General features: G+C 43.7%; 1 protein-coding gene across 1 annotated transcript; it reads right to left on the bottom strand.

The window, feature by feature from the left end:
• Positions 1 to 159: 159 nt before the first annotated feature.
• On the bottom strand, positions 160 to 14210 carry DNAJC18 (DnaJ heat shock protein family (Hsp40) member C18; the record flags this gene model as incomplete). The annotated part of the gene is made up of 6 exons (XM_019620299.2): positions 160 to 1145; positions 4741 to 4913; positions 6881 to 6990; positions 8280 to 8392; positions 13039 to 13224; positions 13982 to 14210. Coding segments are annotated over 6 exons (936 nt in total), but the record flags the coding sequence as incomplete, so codon positions are not given.
• Positions 14211 to 14212: the final 2 nt, after the last annotated feature.

Below are 14212 nucleotides of genomic sequence, written 5' to 3'. Positions count from 1 at the left end.
GCCCCCCGAGCGGCGCCGCCATCTTCCGCACCCCCGCGGCAAATGGCGGCCGGCCCGTCTCCTAGCAACGGCCCCGCTGTGCAACACGGAGAGCGCGGCCCGTCCTAGGCCTGCTTTTAAAGGCCTGGCTGCGTAAAGGAGGATGAAGGCAAGACAGACGCGACTACACGGATCTCTTTCTTTGCAGTGCTAGTCTCTACAGTGAAACATTCATAACTGTTCAACAGAGTAAAAAGATGCTACATTAAAACCATACCGGAAAACGCAGGACCCTTATAACAGCTGGAGAAGTTTGCCAATAAGAATCAGAATTACACAGCCAGCTTAGAAATACGTCACTGGAAACACAGGATGAAGTAAACATGGCTGTCCCTTCCCCGCAGTTGGGCAGTTAGGAACTGATGCAGTCTGACTTCCATCTGCTTCAGCATCGCTGCTCTCAGCTCGCAGGCTCAGCAGGGCCTCTGCGCCCACACACGGACACGGCCAGGTCCCTGTGAGAGCAACGGCAGCGTGCTCAGATCCTCAGTGAAGCAGCCACTCAAAATGAAGCACTGAAGGTCAGAGTGCGGCGGGACTCGCTGCCTTTCACCCACATCTCCTCACACGGCACAGCAGAGGCAGGGACAGCCAGCAGGACGAGGTCAGTGCACCCAGTACAGAGCAACGCTGTGACCGAGCGAACGGCAGTCCATAGGAAGTACAGCAAGCATAGGACACTTGTCTGCTCTCCTGGAAGTACACACTGTTTGGATGGCAGACAGACTACCGAAGAGACACGTTTCAAACTCATAGCATTTCCCAGAGAATTAATTTACAAAGTGCCACTGGTCCTTGGAACCAAATATAGTGTACAGTATATTAAAGCAAACACAGCTCTACAGCTCGTGTTGGCCCATCTCTGCACAGCACGAAGGAATCGAGTATTCAGACTTTGCAATAGACTCCTTCCCTTTTTATACAGAGGAAAATAAAAACATAATTTAAAACAGCAATAAATAAAAAGGATAGAGGCTCTGGTCAGCCCCCTTTGTGCATTCCAATCAGACTGGAGAGCTTCTCACAGTGCTCGAGTTTCAGTGACTCTGCTTTCTGTTTTAACCGCTCGTCTCTGTACAGCTTGGCCAAATTTGACAAGTCAGACTCTGAAAGATGAAAACAACACACATTAGGGTGAAGCTGTGAGATGGCTTCAAGTAACTGTTTCTCAGTGCTTTGTTATCCTTAGGATTAGTTAAGTTCACCTTATAACATGCACAGCTCCATGGAAATAACTTCCTTTGCAGAGAGGCCCACAACTTTCCATAATTACTTGAGAATTCAAAGAGTAATAACAACCCAAAAACTCTACTAGAGCACCAACTGGGAAATAACAAAAAAAAAGGGTAATTTTTACTGCCTACAAAGAAAGCATGAAGTACAAAACTGTTCACTAAGTGTGCATAAGCTATGTGTGCATAAAATGGTAGGACACCATTTGATCTGCTAACAGTCTTAGTCAATACCAGCATTTACAACTGCATGACATCTCATCCTGTCAGGCACTGATATCCACCCATTTCTCCCCAGCACAGACCCCAGGGTGGGGTTACTCTACACCTGTCAGCAGTATTTCAGTGATGAGCCAAAAGGAAAGAGAACCTTGTGCCTACTTTTCCCACTGCTTTCTTAAGGCTGTCAGCTGCCTGCTGCCAAACAGGAGTTACCAGCCCTACATCCCTGCCCAAAGAACTGAGAAATGCAACTCTTCTGGAGAACCCATTCTGCAGGGGCCCAGAACACCCACCCAGTTTGATACTTTGATGTACAGACAGTTGGTTTTTTCATGCTGCACTTACCAGGATTCAAGCTGTCTGCCAAGAGGTTTGCCCAGAAGGCACTGTAAATTCTTTTAATTCTTCTACTTTTTTTGTTTGTTTTTTTGTAATTGATGACAGAAGGTGAGCAGCTAGGTAAGGGACTTGTCCGACAGGTCTCCATGCCCTTTCATTAACAATACAATTCTGAATGTACTTTGCAACATGTAACTGAAATAATCCCGCTGCTTCAATTACTTTCCCCCAGCAACTCAGGGAGGCATCTTTTGCTGATTAGCTAAGGAAGTCTTAATACAGTTTTCTCCCTGAAGAGTATTTTAGATGCAGGTTTAGATGCAGCTATGACAATAGCAGTGATTTGTTTCTGAAAAGGTCAGAATTCTCCTAAGCACAGGCTACCTGATGACATTTAATTTTTCAAAGAGCTTTTATACACCCTACAAGTCTCTCATTTTACAAAATCAGTTGGAGCACAAAGAATTTCTCAATAGGGCCTTTCATGCCTTATGTCCTCTGCCCTGTCCTACTGAAATTTAAAGCCATATGACCCTCAATGTATTTATCAAAAAGCTTTACAAACTGAAGGGCACAAACATCGTATTTTAGGTCAGGAATCAACTTCCAGTTTTTGTAACTCAAGTGCCACGGCAGCAGAGCACAAATGTGCTAGCTACAGAGCCTTGAAGGCCCTTCAGCAAAACCAGACTCAGCTTACTGTCTCAAAGTTCAGTTCTGCAGTGAAGACACTTGGTTTATACTTATCCAACTGGGCAAAAATTTTTACTGCCAATGCTTGCACTTCTTGCCAGCATTAATTCTAGTTCCTTGTGTTTTCTCATCTTTTACACAGCTGTTCCTTCAACCTTCCCTGACCAAAGTTCTTCTCTTTAGGGATCTCCTACAATACTTATTTCCAACTACATATCTCCTTTCTGTTTTCAGTTCCCTGCCTGTAATTCTCTCTGATTCTGAGCTCTTTGCAGTCTCAGTTTACAACTGTGCTCCTACACCTGAACAACCACCTGTAAAAACCTATGACTTGCCTTTTGTCCATAACCATATCAAAGATGTTAGGAGACAAAGCTGTCACACTACGCTGCTGTGAAGTGCTTGGCTGAACAACATCCTGCTACATCAGTTGCTTTTCAAGATTCTATGGAGGTAGGTGGACATCAGGTAGTGCTTTTCAAATCATAAAAGCAAGGACTGTAATTTAAGCTGTTCCTGTAACTAATCTGTGTTCTTTTTGCTGCTGCTAAATGTACCTCCAGCAAATAGAACAAATGTACTATTAATAGACATTCAACCGGCAAAAAAAAGAGGCTGACCACAAAGTTAAACACACAAGAAGCAACGGACCAAAGTTACGAAACAGCAGCTGACTGACAACTGTCTCAAGGTCCCCGGATAACTTTTCCCCAGCACTCCATCTTGTATTCAGTTCTATTTATCGACAAACTTGGCTGTACTAAAGTTAGCACAGCCTCAGCTGTGCTCAGTATCTGCTCTCCCTGGCCTAGGTGGCAATCCTTCTGAAAACTTCTTGTATTTTTTCTTTTTTTTTTAATTGGAGTGGTCTCCAGCTACTGCTAAGGGAGGGCATTGTAAACATTTCTGCTGCATGTGGTCAATGTGCACGCAGTAAAAACAAGTGTAAGAGTAAAAAGCTCAAGAGGGGGTTGTTTGGCAGGCATTACTTGGCATTCAACACTGGACCATCTCTGACTACCACCCCCCAGACTTGCAAACCCCACGGCCCATTTTGGGGCACAGCACTCCTCAGCTCAAGGTCTACATGAAAGAGACAACACGGTGAGTTTCAGTTGCACAAGGTTAATTAATATGATTTTTCCTATAGGGAAAAAAACTATTCCTATAGCAAGCCCACACAACAAGCCTATGTTTATGGTTAATAATAGGTACACTGTACATAGAGGCTGCCACTGCTGCCACAGATGTACTAATATCACAAATCAAGTACACCAAAAATCAAAGGAATGTTTGGGGTTTTTTGGGGTTTCCACATTTGGGCTTCTTTTATTTAAACTTCAGAGTCTATACCTGTGTAGATCTCTTCAAAGCAAGACTGGTAATTTTGGTGTGATATGAAAGAACTGCCTCTGGATGAAGAGCGCTGACTTGAAACTGTTCACAGATTTTTTGATAGGAAGGGCAACACTACTGCTACCTCTTGCATTGGATTAAAGAACAGCAGTGACTAACAAGTGATACAGGGTTACAATGCATGCCTCCACATGTGGCACTGATTGACTCAGAATTAACTTGAGAAGAATGATTCTGAATGCTCACATTTTTGTGGTCTCCCTCCCTGCATTCAATTCTTGTTTTTAAAAGACTACAGTGAAAAACACGCTCTCAAATCATCTAAAGATAGAAAATGCAAATCAGTGCACAAAATAAGCACAGAGGCACTGTCTTTTAGAACTGATACCAGCAGCACTACAAAAGTTTCACAGACACCTAAGTAGGTTTTGGGCTCCTCCTGATGAAGTTTTAAGTTTTAAGAAAGAGTTACAGGTCCTTCTCACAGAGCCAGCCAGAGTAAAGCTGATTCTGCCTCAGCGAAGGAAACATTAATATCTTTTCTAGCCCAAACAATCTGTCAGAGCTAACTAAACGTAGCAGTCGTTAGTGTTTAAAACATCTTCACTAAGAGTTAGCCAAGCATACAAGTGGAGTGGAAAAACGTCTCAAATGGCAGAATCCACTTCCCACTTCTCTTTCAGTCACCTAAAATGAACTTTGACAGCCCCTCAACAAAGTCAGTGTAAGAACAGATGAGAGAAATACAGCTGCAAGATTTGAGAAGTTCGCTGCGCTGGAAAATGAAGCTAAAATGGCAGTGCTTTGTGAAGCACAGCCACCGTACAACTACTGATGGGTCATAAGAAAAATAACTTACTTTGCTGCTTCTCCTTCCAGCAGCTGGTCTGAATATAGTCTATGTAATCTTTTTCAACTGTTCTCTCTAGCTCTTGAAGTTCTGCTCCTTGATAATTCTTCTCAAAGTTTTTATCAACATAGTAAGGCACCTGCAAGTTCTCTGTTTCTCTGCTAATAACGTGGCCTATGGACCTGTGAAAACATGATGGAGAAAACAGATTTTTCAGCTGTTCAAACACAAAGAAATGGAGAGATGCATCTCGTGATTAACATTTCTAGAAGAGAATTTTTGCAACTACTTCTGAACAGTTACTTTCTGCAGGATGATAGCTCCCTCAGCCATGCAGTAAGGAAATTACAAGCCTCAGGCCATGAAAGCTTATCACTACAAACTGAATTCACTGAAAAGGAAAACCCACATAGTGAAAATATATAGAACTGGGAGATATCTACAAAAAACTGAATCAGAGCTGATACTGTTCCTTTCCAATTCCAAGTGCTCAGCAGCTCAGTTAAGATAATTCCAGAGCCTGAGAGCCAATTTTATGTGTAAACAGAAGCTCCACACCCTTTCTTCTGTTTGCTGTTAACTTCTGGCAAGCTAGATTCAGAAATCTGTGGGAAACAAAAGTCAAGTATGGAGACTATAGGAAAGGCATGCAGCCCAATATTGTTTAGAGCACAATGTAAATGGATTTACATTTTCCTGGTTTCTGGATCCTTCAGTAGAAATAAGAATTAGCAGAGGGGATTCTAGTTACACTTCCCTTTGGTGTTTTATAATTACCGGTAGCCTTGGAAGTGTGTGGAGCATCCTGTAGGAGGGATAGGCCACAATGGCACAGACAAGAGGCTAGTCTATTCTTTTTGGAGTTTCCTTATTTGAACATAAATATGCAGGCATTTTTTTCAAGTCACTGCCCAGAGAAAGAGGCAGGCGGCAAAAAATGCGGAGGTTACATTCTACCCATGGAATTCAGTTGGCTCCTTCCACTTCCTGGGCTCTTTTTAAACTTTTCTCTCACTAAGCCTTGGAAATGTATGCTTTCCTTACAAAAATTCTTTTAGAGCTGTTTTTTTTTTTTAAGATATGATTTAGAGAAACAGCATCTGTAACTGTACACCAGGCTCAAGCCTGGCTATCTCGTATCAACAGGACAAGGGAAGGCAGTGAAGCAAGCCAGGAAAGATTAGCTGCTCAGTGCACAGTGTGTGAACTTTCACGTGGGACAGGCAGATAGCAAGAACACTTTCTGGAAAACAGAACAACAACCAAAAAAATCCAAACCAGAAAAACCAAGCCACCAACCATTTATTCTCTTAGGTCTACATACTGACATCTGGTGGTAAAGAACAATAAAGGATGTCTTTAAGGGCTAATTAAATCTACTCTATGATAGTGGAAAGCATACAGCCCTAAACCTGAGTAGTTTTGTTCCTAAATGGGAGCATGGAGAGCTTGCAGGGTACCCACCTATGGTACTTCAAGCCTTGCCAACTCCCACTGCTATCTTAGTAAGAGCCAGAGAAGTTCACTAAACCAGCCTGGAGAGCTTCCCATCTCCCAGCACTGAATGCCAAGAGGTTTATATGAGTTTTCCTCCTGCCCACCAACTCATATTGCAGCAGGTCTGTCATTCCTTCTGCTTCTAGATTAGTTTAGATTGCCCTCCATAACTTGTGAATACTGCCTCTTTACAGATGTTAAACCACACCATGTCAAAACTTTAATCATTTGAGGCACTTGACAAATTTCCCAGTGGCATTTTGGCTGAAGTTATACTGCAAGACCTGATTTCCTAATTGCTTTACATGGAAACATGAGAGGCAGTCCACAGGGCTTGGCAGGCCAGGGGCTGATTAGTACTGTAGCTAAGCTACACCCACATTCCTTCCACTGTACCACTGTGCAAAAGCATTTCACACCAGCTGGTTAAGCTTTCTGGCTCAGCACCTCTATCTGTTCAGTACACAGAGCAATAAAGCTCACCATAGTTTACTTAGGAGAACTTATCAATAGTATGGTATTTCCTTATCTACAGACTGATACCACTTTCTAGAAAGAGTGGGACAGAACAGTAACTAGCATTTCTTCCATTAAGACCCAATTCTGCCTACCTCCTTTGTCTCAAGCAAAGAACTATTTTCAAGTGACTTACGACTTGTAGAACAGGCTGTAGGGTGGGTTAGTGGCCATCAGCTGAGTTATAACCGATACGATTATTATGATGAAAACGGGCATCAACTGAATAAATGCAGAATATGAGTTCTGAAAAGAACAACAATAATCAGTGGGAAAATATACAGATGGAAAACAATGTGCACGTTCACGGAAGTCAGGCTATCGTAAATCAACAGCGTATTAAAAGCAAACTGAGAAAAGATGAGCATTTCCAAATTTTGACCAGGATGACATTCTAGTTTTAAAATAAGTTCTACTAACAGTCTCTGAAAGCTTTTTAAAGCCTTTTTCTTCCAATTATGTTTTCAAAGCTTTTTTTTTTTCATCTACAGCTTCCTGCTCAAGGCAATAGATGCCCACAACACTGTGCCTGCCTGCCAGTTAAAACTCCAAGCCAAAAGAACATTACAATTCCCATCTGTGCATTTTCCAAAGTTTACCACACATATTCTAAAAACCTCAATCTTTGTCCAAACACTGGATAAAACGTAAAGGGTGAAGAGAACACAAGTAATTTAACTTGGGGCAGGATGCATTAAGCATTTTATTTGTTTGGATTTATGCAGGAGGGCAAAAGAGTGATAAATGCCCAAAGGATCAAAGAATTCTGCTAGCCAGCAACCAAATGCAGACCATCAGTCTGGCTCTTAGTTGACTTTTAAACTTTTAAAATTAGGAACAAAACGTAGAATGTACCTATTTAGGCTCTGCTCCCTGCCCTGGGTTAGAACAAGGACAGCCAACTCAATAGCAGGTGGAATTCATGGATTCATTTGCCCTAGCTTAGCTGTCTGCAAACTGCCTAAGACTATTTCAGAGCCAGTCCAAAGGGGACTCCAAGGAAAAGTTCATCTTCCCTTGAGAGCAATCTTGTTAGACTACTGGACTGCTTGTGGAGGAAGATTTTTCCAAGGTAGGCAGCATGGGTGCATACACAGGTGTATTAGCAATAAGTGACACCTGGTACCATACCTGAAGGTTTCAGCTGGTAGAAATGTATCCCAGACCCATCCTGACCTGGGCTACAACTGTATGCTAATATACTGAAGGATTAAATATGCAGTGAGGACAAGGCAATACTACCTTATCCAGTATCAGTTCACACTTGGACTGATCACTGTTAGATTACTAAGCCCTTCAAGCCTGCAAGAACCAAGGACCAGCAAAATACTTGGTTGCTGAAACTTCAGGGCCTGTGATCCTATCAATAAAATCTATTCTTAAAGCAGTGATTAATAAAAGAGAAACAATCTAGTTCCTTGTGTAATCATCTGTTTGGGTACAGCACTTGAAGAAAAGCATTGAGCATAATTCTGTAATGGTGTCAGAGGTGTATGTCAACCTCTCACCCTGGTGAAATGTTTAAGCCCAGTCACCTGTGGCCTGTTTTCTTCTTCCTCTTGCTCCTGTGTCCATGCTCTTTCATTTCGGTGCCTCCGTGGATAATAGTGTGCATCTCTGGCTACATTTGAGAACATATGGATATTTCCTGTTAAAAGAAGCCCAAAAAGCGTCATAATTTTCATCCAGTTGCTGGTATTTACCTGTAATTCCATTCCTAGTTAATTACCCAGGTTTATACTACGTGGGCTGAATTACACTTGGGAGACCTCAAACTTTAATGTCAAAATAAAGTTATTCCAATAAATGTTCCAGAGAAACGTGAATTTTGCTCCTCATCCATCTTAATTTGCATCAAACTGTAGAAACCACTAGAGAGAGAGTACATATATGAAAAAACTATAGCTATATGAAAAAACACATGTATATTATGTACAACACTATCTAAATAAAATGTAGATGTGTGTGTACACGTAAAATAACTGCAACTCATACTTCTGCCATATTCACTTGACAGACTGCAATCTGTCTTGCATGCCCAGCCTTTAAGAAGGAGAATTAATTTCCTCCACCAGACTCAGGCTGTGAACTGTGGTTTCCTATAATTACTGCATACGTTCTTCCACACTTAGTTTATTTCCTCCTCCATCTAGCTATTAATAATTTCACTTAATTATTTTATAATGTGGAAAGAGATGAATAAGATAGCTTTTTGAGGGGAAAGGTAGGATTCAGATTTCCTTTCCTGCACATTGACTGTAGCTGATTTATTTTTGACAATTCTAAAATGAGAAAAGAATATGATGTAGGCATGCAATGTTTTGATTAGAAGTTTAAACTCTGATTATATCACCACACGATTATCTAAATAGCAACTTAGCTCTCTCACTTTGAAATTCAGAATATTTTTCTAATAAAGAATTGAAACGTATGGCCTTGTGACAACAGAAATGCCAATCTATTTTTGTGCCTTGGGAAAAAGGACACAACATTTTATACATTCAATACAGGGATACCGTCCAGACTTGCAGACATGGGATCAGGAAAGCCAAGGCACAGGCAGAACTGAACTTGGCAAGGGGTGTGAAAAACAATAGGAAGATATTCTACAGGTACATTGGCCAGAAGAGACAGGCCAAAGTGAGTGTATCTCCTTTGGCAAACGTAAAAGGAGAACTGGCTTCAACGGACAAAGGGAAGGCTGAGGGACTGAATGAGTTCTTTGCCTCAGTCTTTACTGGTGGCCAGGACTCCAGTATTTCTCATGTCCCTGAGCCCTGCATCCCTAAACCTCTAGGTGGGGACTGGGGTGGTAAATCCCCCCCACTGTAAGGGCAAAGCAAGTCTGAGACCACGTGATGAGACTGAATGTGTACAAGTCTATGGGGCCGAATGGCGTGCAGCCCAGGGCTCTGAAGGAACAGGCTGAGGTGGTTGCTGAGCAGCTCTCCATCAAGTTTGAAAAGTCGTGGCTGTCAGGTGAGGTCCCAGATGACTGGAGGAAGGGTCACGTCACTGCCATTGACAAGAAAGGGAGCAAGGAGGGAACTACAGGCCGGTGAGTCTCACCTCTGTGCCTGGGAAGATCATGGAACAGATCCTCCTGGATGACATGCCTGATCACATGAGGAATGGGCATGTGATCCGAGACAGCCAGCAAGGCTTCACCAGGGGAAGGTCATGCTTGACCAATCTGGTGGTCTTCTATGATGGAGTGATGGCATCGGTGGACAAGGGAGAGGCGACCGATGTCATTTACCTGGACTTGAGCAAGGCCTTTGACATGGTCCCCCACCACATCCTTATCTCCAAATTGGAAGGATGCAGATTTGATGGGTGGACCACTCGATGGATAAGAAACTGGTTGGAAGGCCGCAGACAGAGGGTGGTCATCAATGGCTCTGTGTCCAGGTGGAGGCCGGTAACAAGCAGCGTCCCGCAGGGCTCCATCTTGGGACTGGTGCTCTTTAACATCTTTATCAATGACATCGATGGCGGAATCAAGTGCACCCTCAGCAAGTTTGCTGATGACACCAAGCTGAGTGGTGTGGCTGACACGGTGGAAGGAAGGGATGCCATTCAGGGGGACTTCGAGAGACTACAAAGGTGGGCCTGGGTGAGGCCAAAGTGCATGGCAAAGTGCAGAGTTTTGCACTTGGGTCAGAGGAATCCCAGGCATCCATACAGACTGGAAGGAGCAGTCCTTGAGAGCAGCCCCGTGGAGAAGGACCTGGAGGTCCTGATGGATGAAAAGCTGAACATGAGCCAGCAGTTTCCTCTTGCAGCTCAGAAAGCAAATGGTATCCTAGGCTCCATCAGAAGTGGGGCAGCCAGCAGGGACAGGGAGGTGATTGTCCCTCTCATTCTGCTCTTGTGAGGCCCCATCTGCAGTACTGTGTCCAGGTCTGGAGCCCCCAGTACAAGAAAGACAGAGAGCTGTTAGATATGATCCAGGAGAGCCACGAAGATGACCAGGGGGCTGGAGCACCTCCCCTACAAAGACAGGCTGAGGGAGCCGGGCTTGTTCAGTCTTTAGAAAAGAAGGCTGCGGGGTGACCTCAGTGCAGCCTTTCAATACCCAAAGGGAGCCTACAGACGGAGGGGAATCAACTCTTTGAAAGGAAGATTTAGATTGGATGTCAGTGGGAAGTTCTTTAGTATGAGAGTAGTGAGATGCTGGAACAGCTGCCCAGAGAGGCTGTGGATGCCCCGTCCCTGTAGGTGTTCAAGGCCAGATTGGATGGGGGCCTGGGCAGCCTGGTCTAGTATTAAATGTGGAAGTTGGTGGCCCTGCGTGCGGCAGGGGGGTTGGAGATTCATGATTCTGGAGGTCCCTTCCAACCCAGGCCATTCTGTGATTATGTGATACTTTTATGCTGTCCTTTATCTGAATTTCTAAAAGAATTCCGCAAGAAAGCTGGGGGAATTGACCTTTGCTGCTGTGTCAAAACTTGCGTTTCCCAGCTCGTTCACAACACTGCACAGCACTAACAAAGTGCAGGAGCCAGCCAAACAAGGCTGGTTTGAAGAAGAGCACAATCCTTAAAAAATAAAGTTCCTATCATTTGATGCTACTCAGACAGTATTTGATCAAGCTGTGAAAGAAGAGAAGTTGAGTGGTTTTTGCAGGGTGCCCAGAAAAAACATTTCCAAATCCAAAGTTGCTCACGGAATTTCTGCCAGTTTTCTTCCTTCCATGCATGTTTGTCTTTTGTGAGAAGGAAGTGCAACTTCTAGCCCATAGCCATTACAATTACAAGTCTATGCCCCAAGTAGAGCCCTTCTTTAGACTTGCAAGTTGATGAGCCATAAATCTGCCCAGAAGCTGTATGAATGAATTTTATCTAACACCAACACTTCTTATTCACATTTCTGGTGGTAGCAAGGTACCACAGGAAAACAAAACCAGCACGGAACTGCACCTTAGCACAAACTTCAGCACACACAGGAAAATCCTACTTAACATTACAATGGCGTGAAAGGCCTTCTCTTTATGTTAGCTATTCTAGGTAAGTAGAAACTTTGCCTGTTTGGAAAACTGCTGAATTGAAAAGTGAGATTTTAATTACAAAATGTTATTTATGAAAACACACATGTATTTAGGCCCAACCATGTTTTTGGCAAGCAACCTTTTGTTCATTACTGACAGCTATGAAATAATATTTATTTTCTTATTCTTTGCCACTCGGATAAAAATTCCTCTGTACTTGTTCAGGTCAACCTACCTATTATGTATGGGTCATACCAGCACCCAAATCCCTACTGCAGCTCCTGAGTTTTCTATCCTGAAGTCCAAGCAATCCCACTGCACACAGCCATACAACATCCACATTCCATAGTGGTGAATGTCTCACCAGTGGCCAAAGCAAAGTCATATGCAGGTGCTCACAAAGTTGGGGGAGTTACGCTACACTGAGTCTGACACACCTTGCACACTTACTGATTCAATACTGAAAGCAGTCTGAGATTCCCGTAGCTGCAAGATGCTGCCACACAGCACAGCAATGAGGAGCTTAAGTCATTACTCATACCCCCTGCTTTAGACTATAGTAATTGGCATGTTACTTTCTAGCTTGCCTTGGAAGTGAAAAACAACATACAAGTGCACTACAGCAATTTGTCAATGAATGCTGATAGTGGTAAGACGACATCTAGGCTCACCACACCTTTCAGATCTATTTTTAATCTCAGCCTGTGTTCCACTGGTCTGCTATGGCTTCCCATTTCGACTATAAACACAGTGCAGGAGCACATCTCAAGGACAAAACCAACAGCAGATGCCTCATGCCCCTTGCATTCACATCTTATTTTGCTTCCCAAATCATAGCTGACATCAGGCAGTGGAGAGAAAATAAAAGAATAACAAAGAGAAGGGTCTTCAGCTACAGATGGTAATGAAATTTTGCTCACACAACAGCCAACCTAAATCCTTGCCAAATTAAAACATCCTTACTCCTAATTTGTGCTGCCAGCAATCCTCAAGAGGCTGGGAGGTTAGGAACGTGTCACAGCAGTAACAGCCAATCCCTGATACGCTGCCCTCCTGGACAGCAAAGCTGGGCTTTGAGCTTTTTTAGGGACTGGAGCTACCAACACCTTAAACTGTGCATTTAAGGAGCATTTACAGGCAGAAGAAGATAGGAAAGGGAAAAAAAAAAAAAAAAATCAAAAATGTTTTTTTGCTCTTTTCCAAGTATAATTTAACTGCTAGATCAATATCAAGTGGAGCTGAATCTGCTTTATGGCCTAGTGTCAGTTCACGATGCTTGAAGAACAGCGTAGACAGATACCAACCTGTTGGAAAGTGCCCACCAAAAAACACGTTGAATATTTCTTCTGGTGTAATGTCTGCTTCAAATTCTGTGTAGTAATTATAGTGCCTGGCTTGGCCAGTGCTGACATGCTCGTGGTCACTTCCATATTCATCGTATCGTAATCGTTTCTCAGGGTTGCTCAGAACTGCAAAAGCATTGCCTATTGCTGGAGAATGAAGTAAAAGAAGTGTTACAATGCAGTACTTCTGGATGTAAGCAGATGAGCAAAATGCTCAAGTCATAGAAAACGTGTGCTTGGCCAAAGACTGATTTACTTTTGAAAGAACTGCCTTTGTATAAGAAGCATTAGAACACCACAATTACCTGCTATGAAACTTATCTCCTACCAGGAAGAAGACACAAATTTGAAATATATGGGAAGAGGTGAGATATTTGGAAAACTTAAAGGCAAGAGTCCTCATCTATCAAAAGGCTGAGGGAGAATGTAGCTTTTTAACTAAATACTGACATAGAAGTGCACCTCTACACACAAAGTTCATAACTGCAGAGAGTAATTGGCACGCAGACCCACATTCCAAGCTTTTCTGCCAGCAGAGATCTTTACGAAGCAGTACCTGTGCATCTATTCACAGTGCACGCCAAACCACCTGGAAGGAGCAGCCTGTCTGCTTCATCTTCTTCCTTCCTCTTTGTCAGAAAGCAGCTGTGAACAGTTCATATGGAAACACAACCCCAACACAATAAATAAGGAAATATCCTTCCAAAACCCCTCGTTTTGACAGGCGGCAGGTGAAACCTTTGCTTTTTTAGGGCTGACTCACAACGCTTCACATACAGCTGCAACACAGCAAGGGTGCAGAGAATGCAGGAGTTTAAACGGCAGCACAGAACGGCTGGGGCTGGGAAAGCCCTCCACGATCACCCTTAGCTGCCCAACACAGCGCTGAGGTCGCAGCCCCCACCTTTGAAAGCCTCCGTGGCTCCGGGAGCGCGGTTCTTATCGGGGTGGAACTTGAGGGCCAGCCGGCGGTAGGCCTTCTTCAGCTCCTCCTCGGTGGCATCCCGCTCCACGCCAAGGATCTCGTAGTAGTTCCGACAGCTCTTTATCCTGGAAGCGCACACGGGAGCGGCGTCACCGCCGGGCACGGAGCATCCCCTCGGCCCCGAGCATCCCCTCGGCCCCAGGCCCAGCA

Source organism: Meleagris gallopavo, chromosome 15 (assembly GCF_000146605.3).
Source record: "Meleagris gallopavo isolate NT-WF06-2002-E0010 breed Aviagen turkey brand Nicholas breeding stock chromosome 15, Turkey_5.1, whole genome shotgun sequence".
Lineage (NCBI taxonomy): Eukaryota > Metazoa > Chordata > Aves > Galliformes > Phasianidae > Meleagris > Meleagris gallopavo.
Note: the sequence above shows the minus strand (reverse complement) of the source record. Positions and strands in the feature narration are given on the sequence as shown.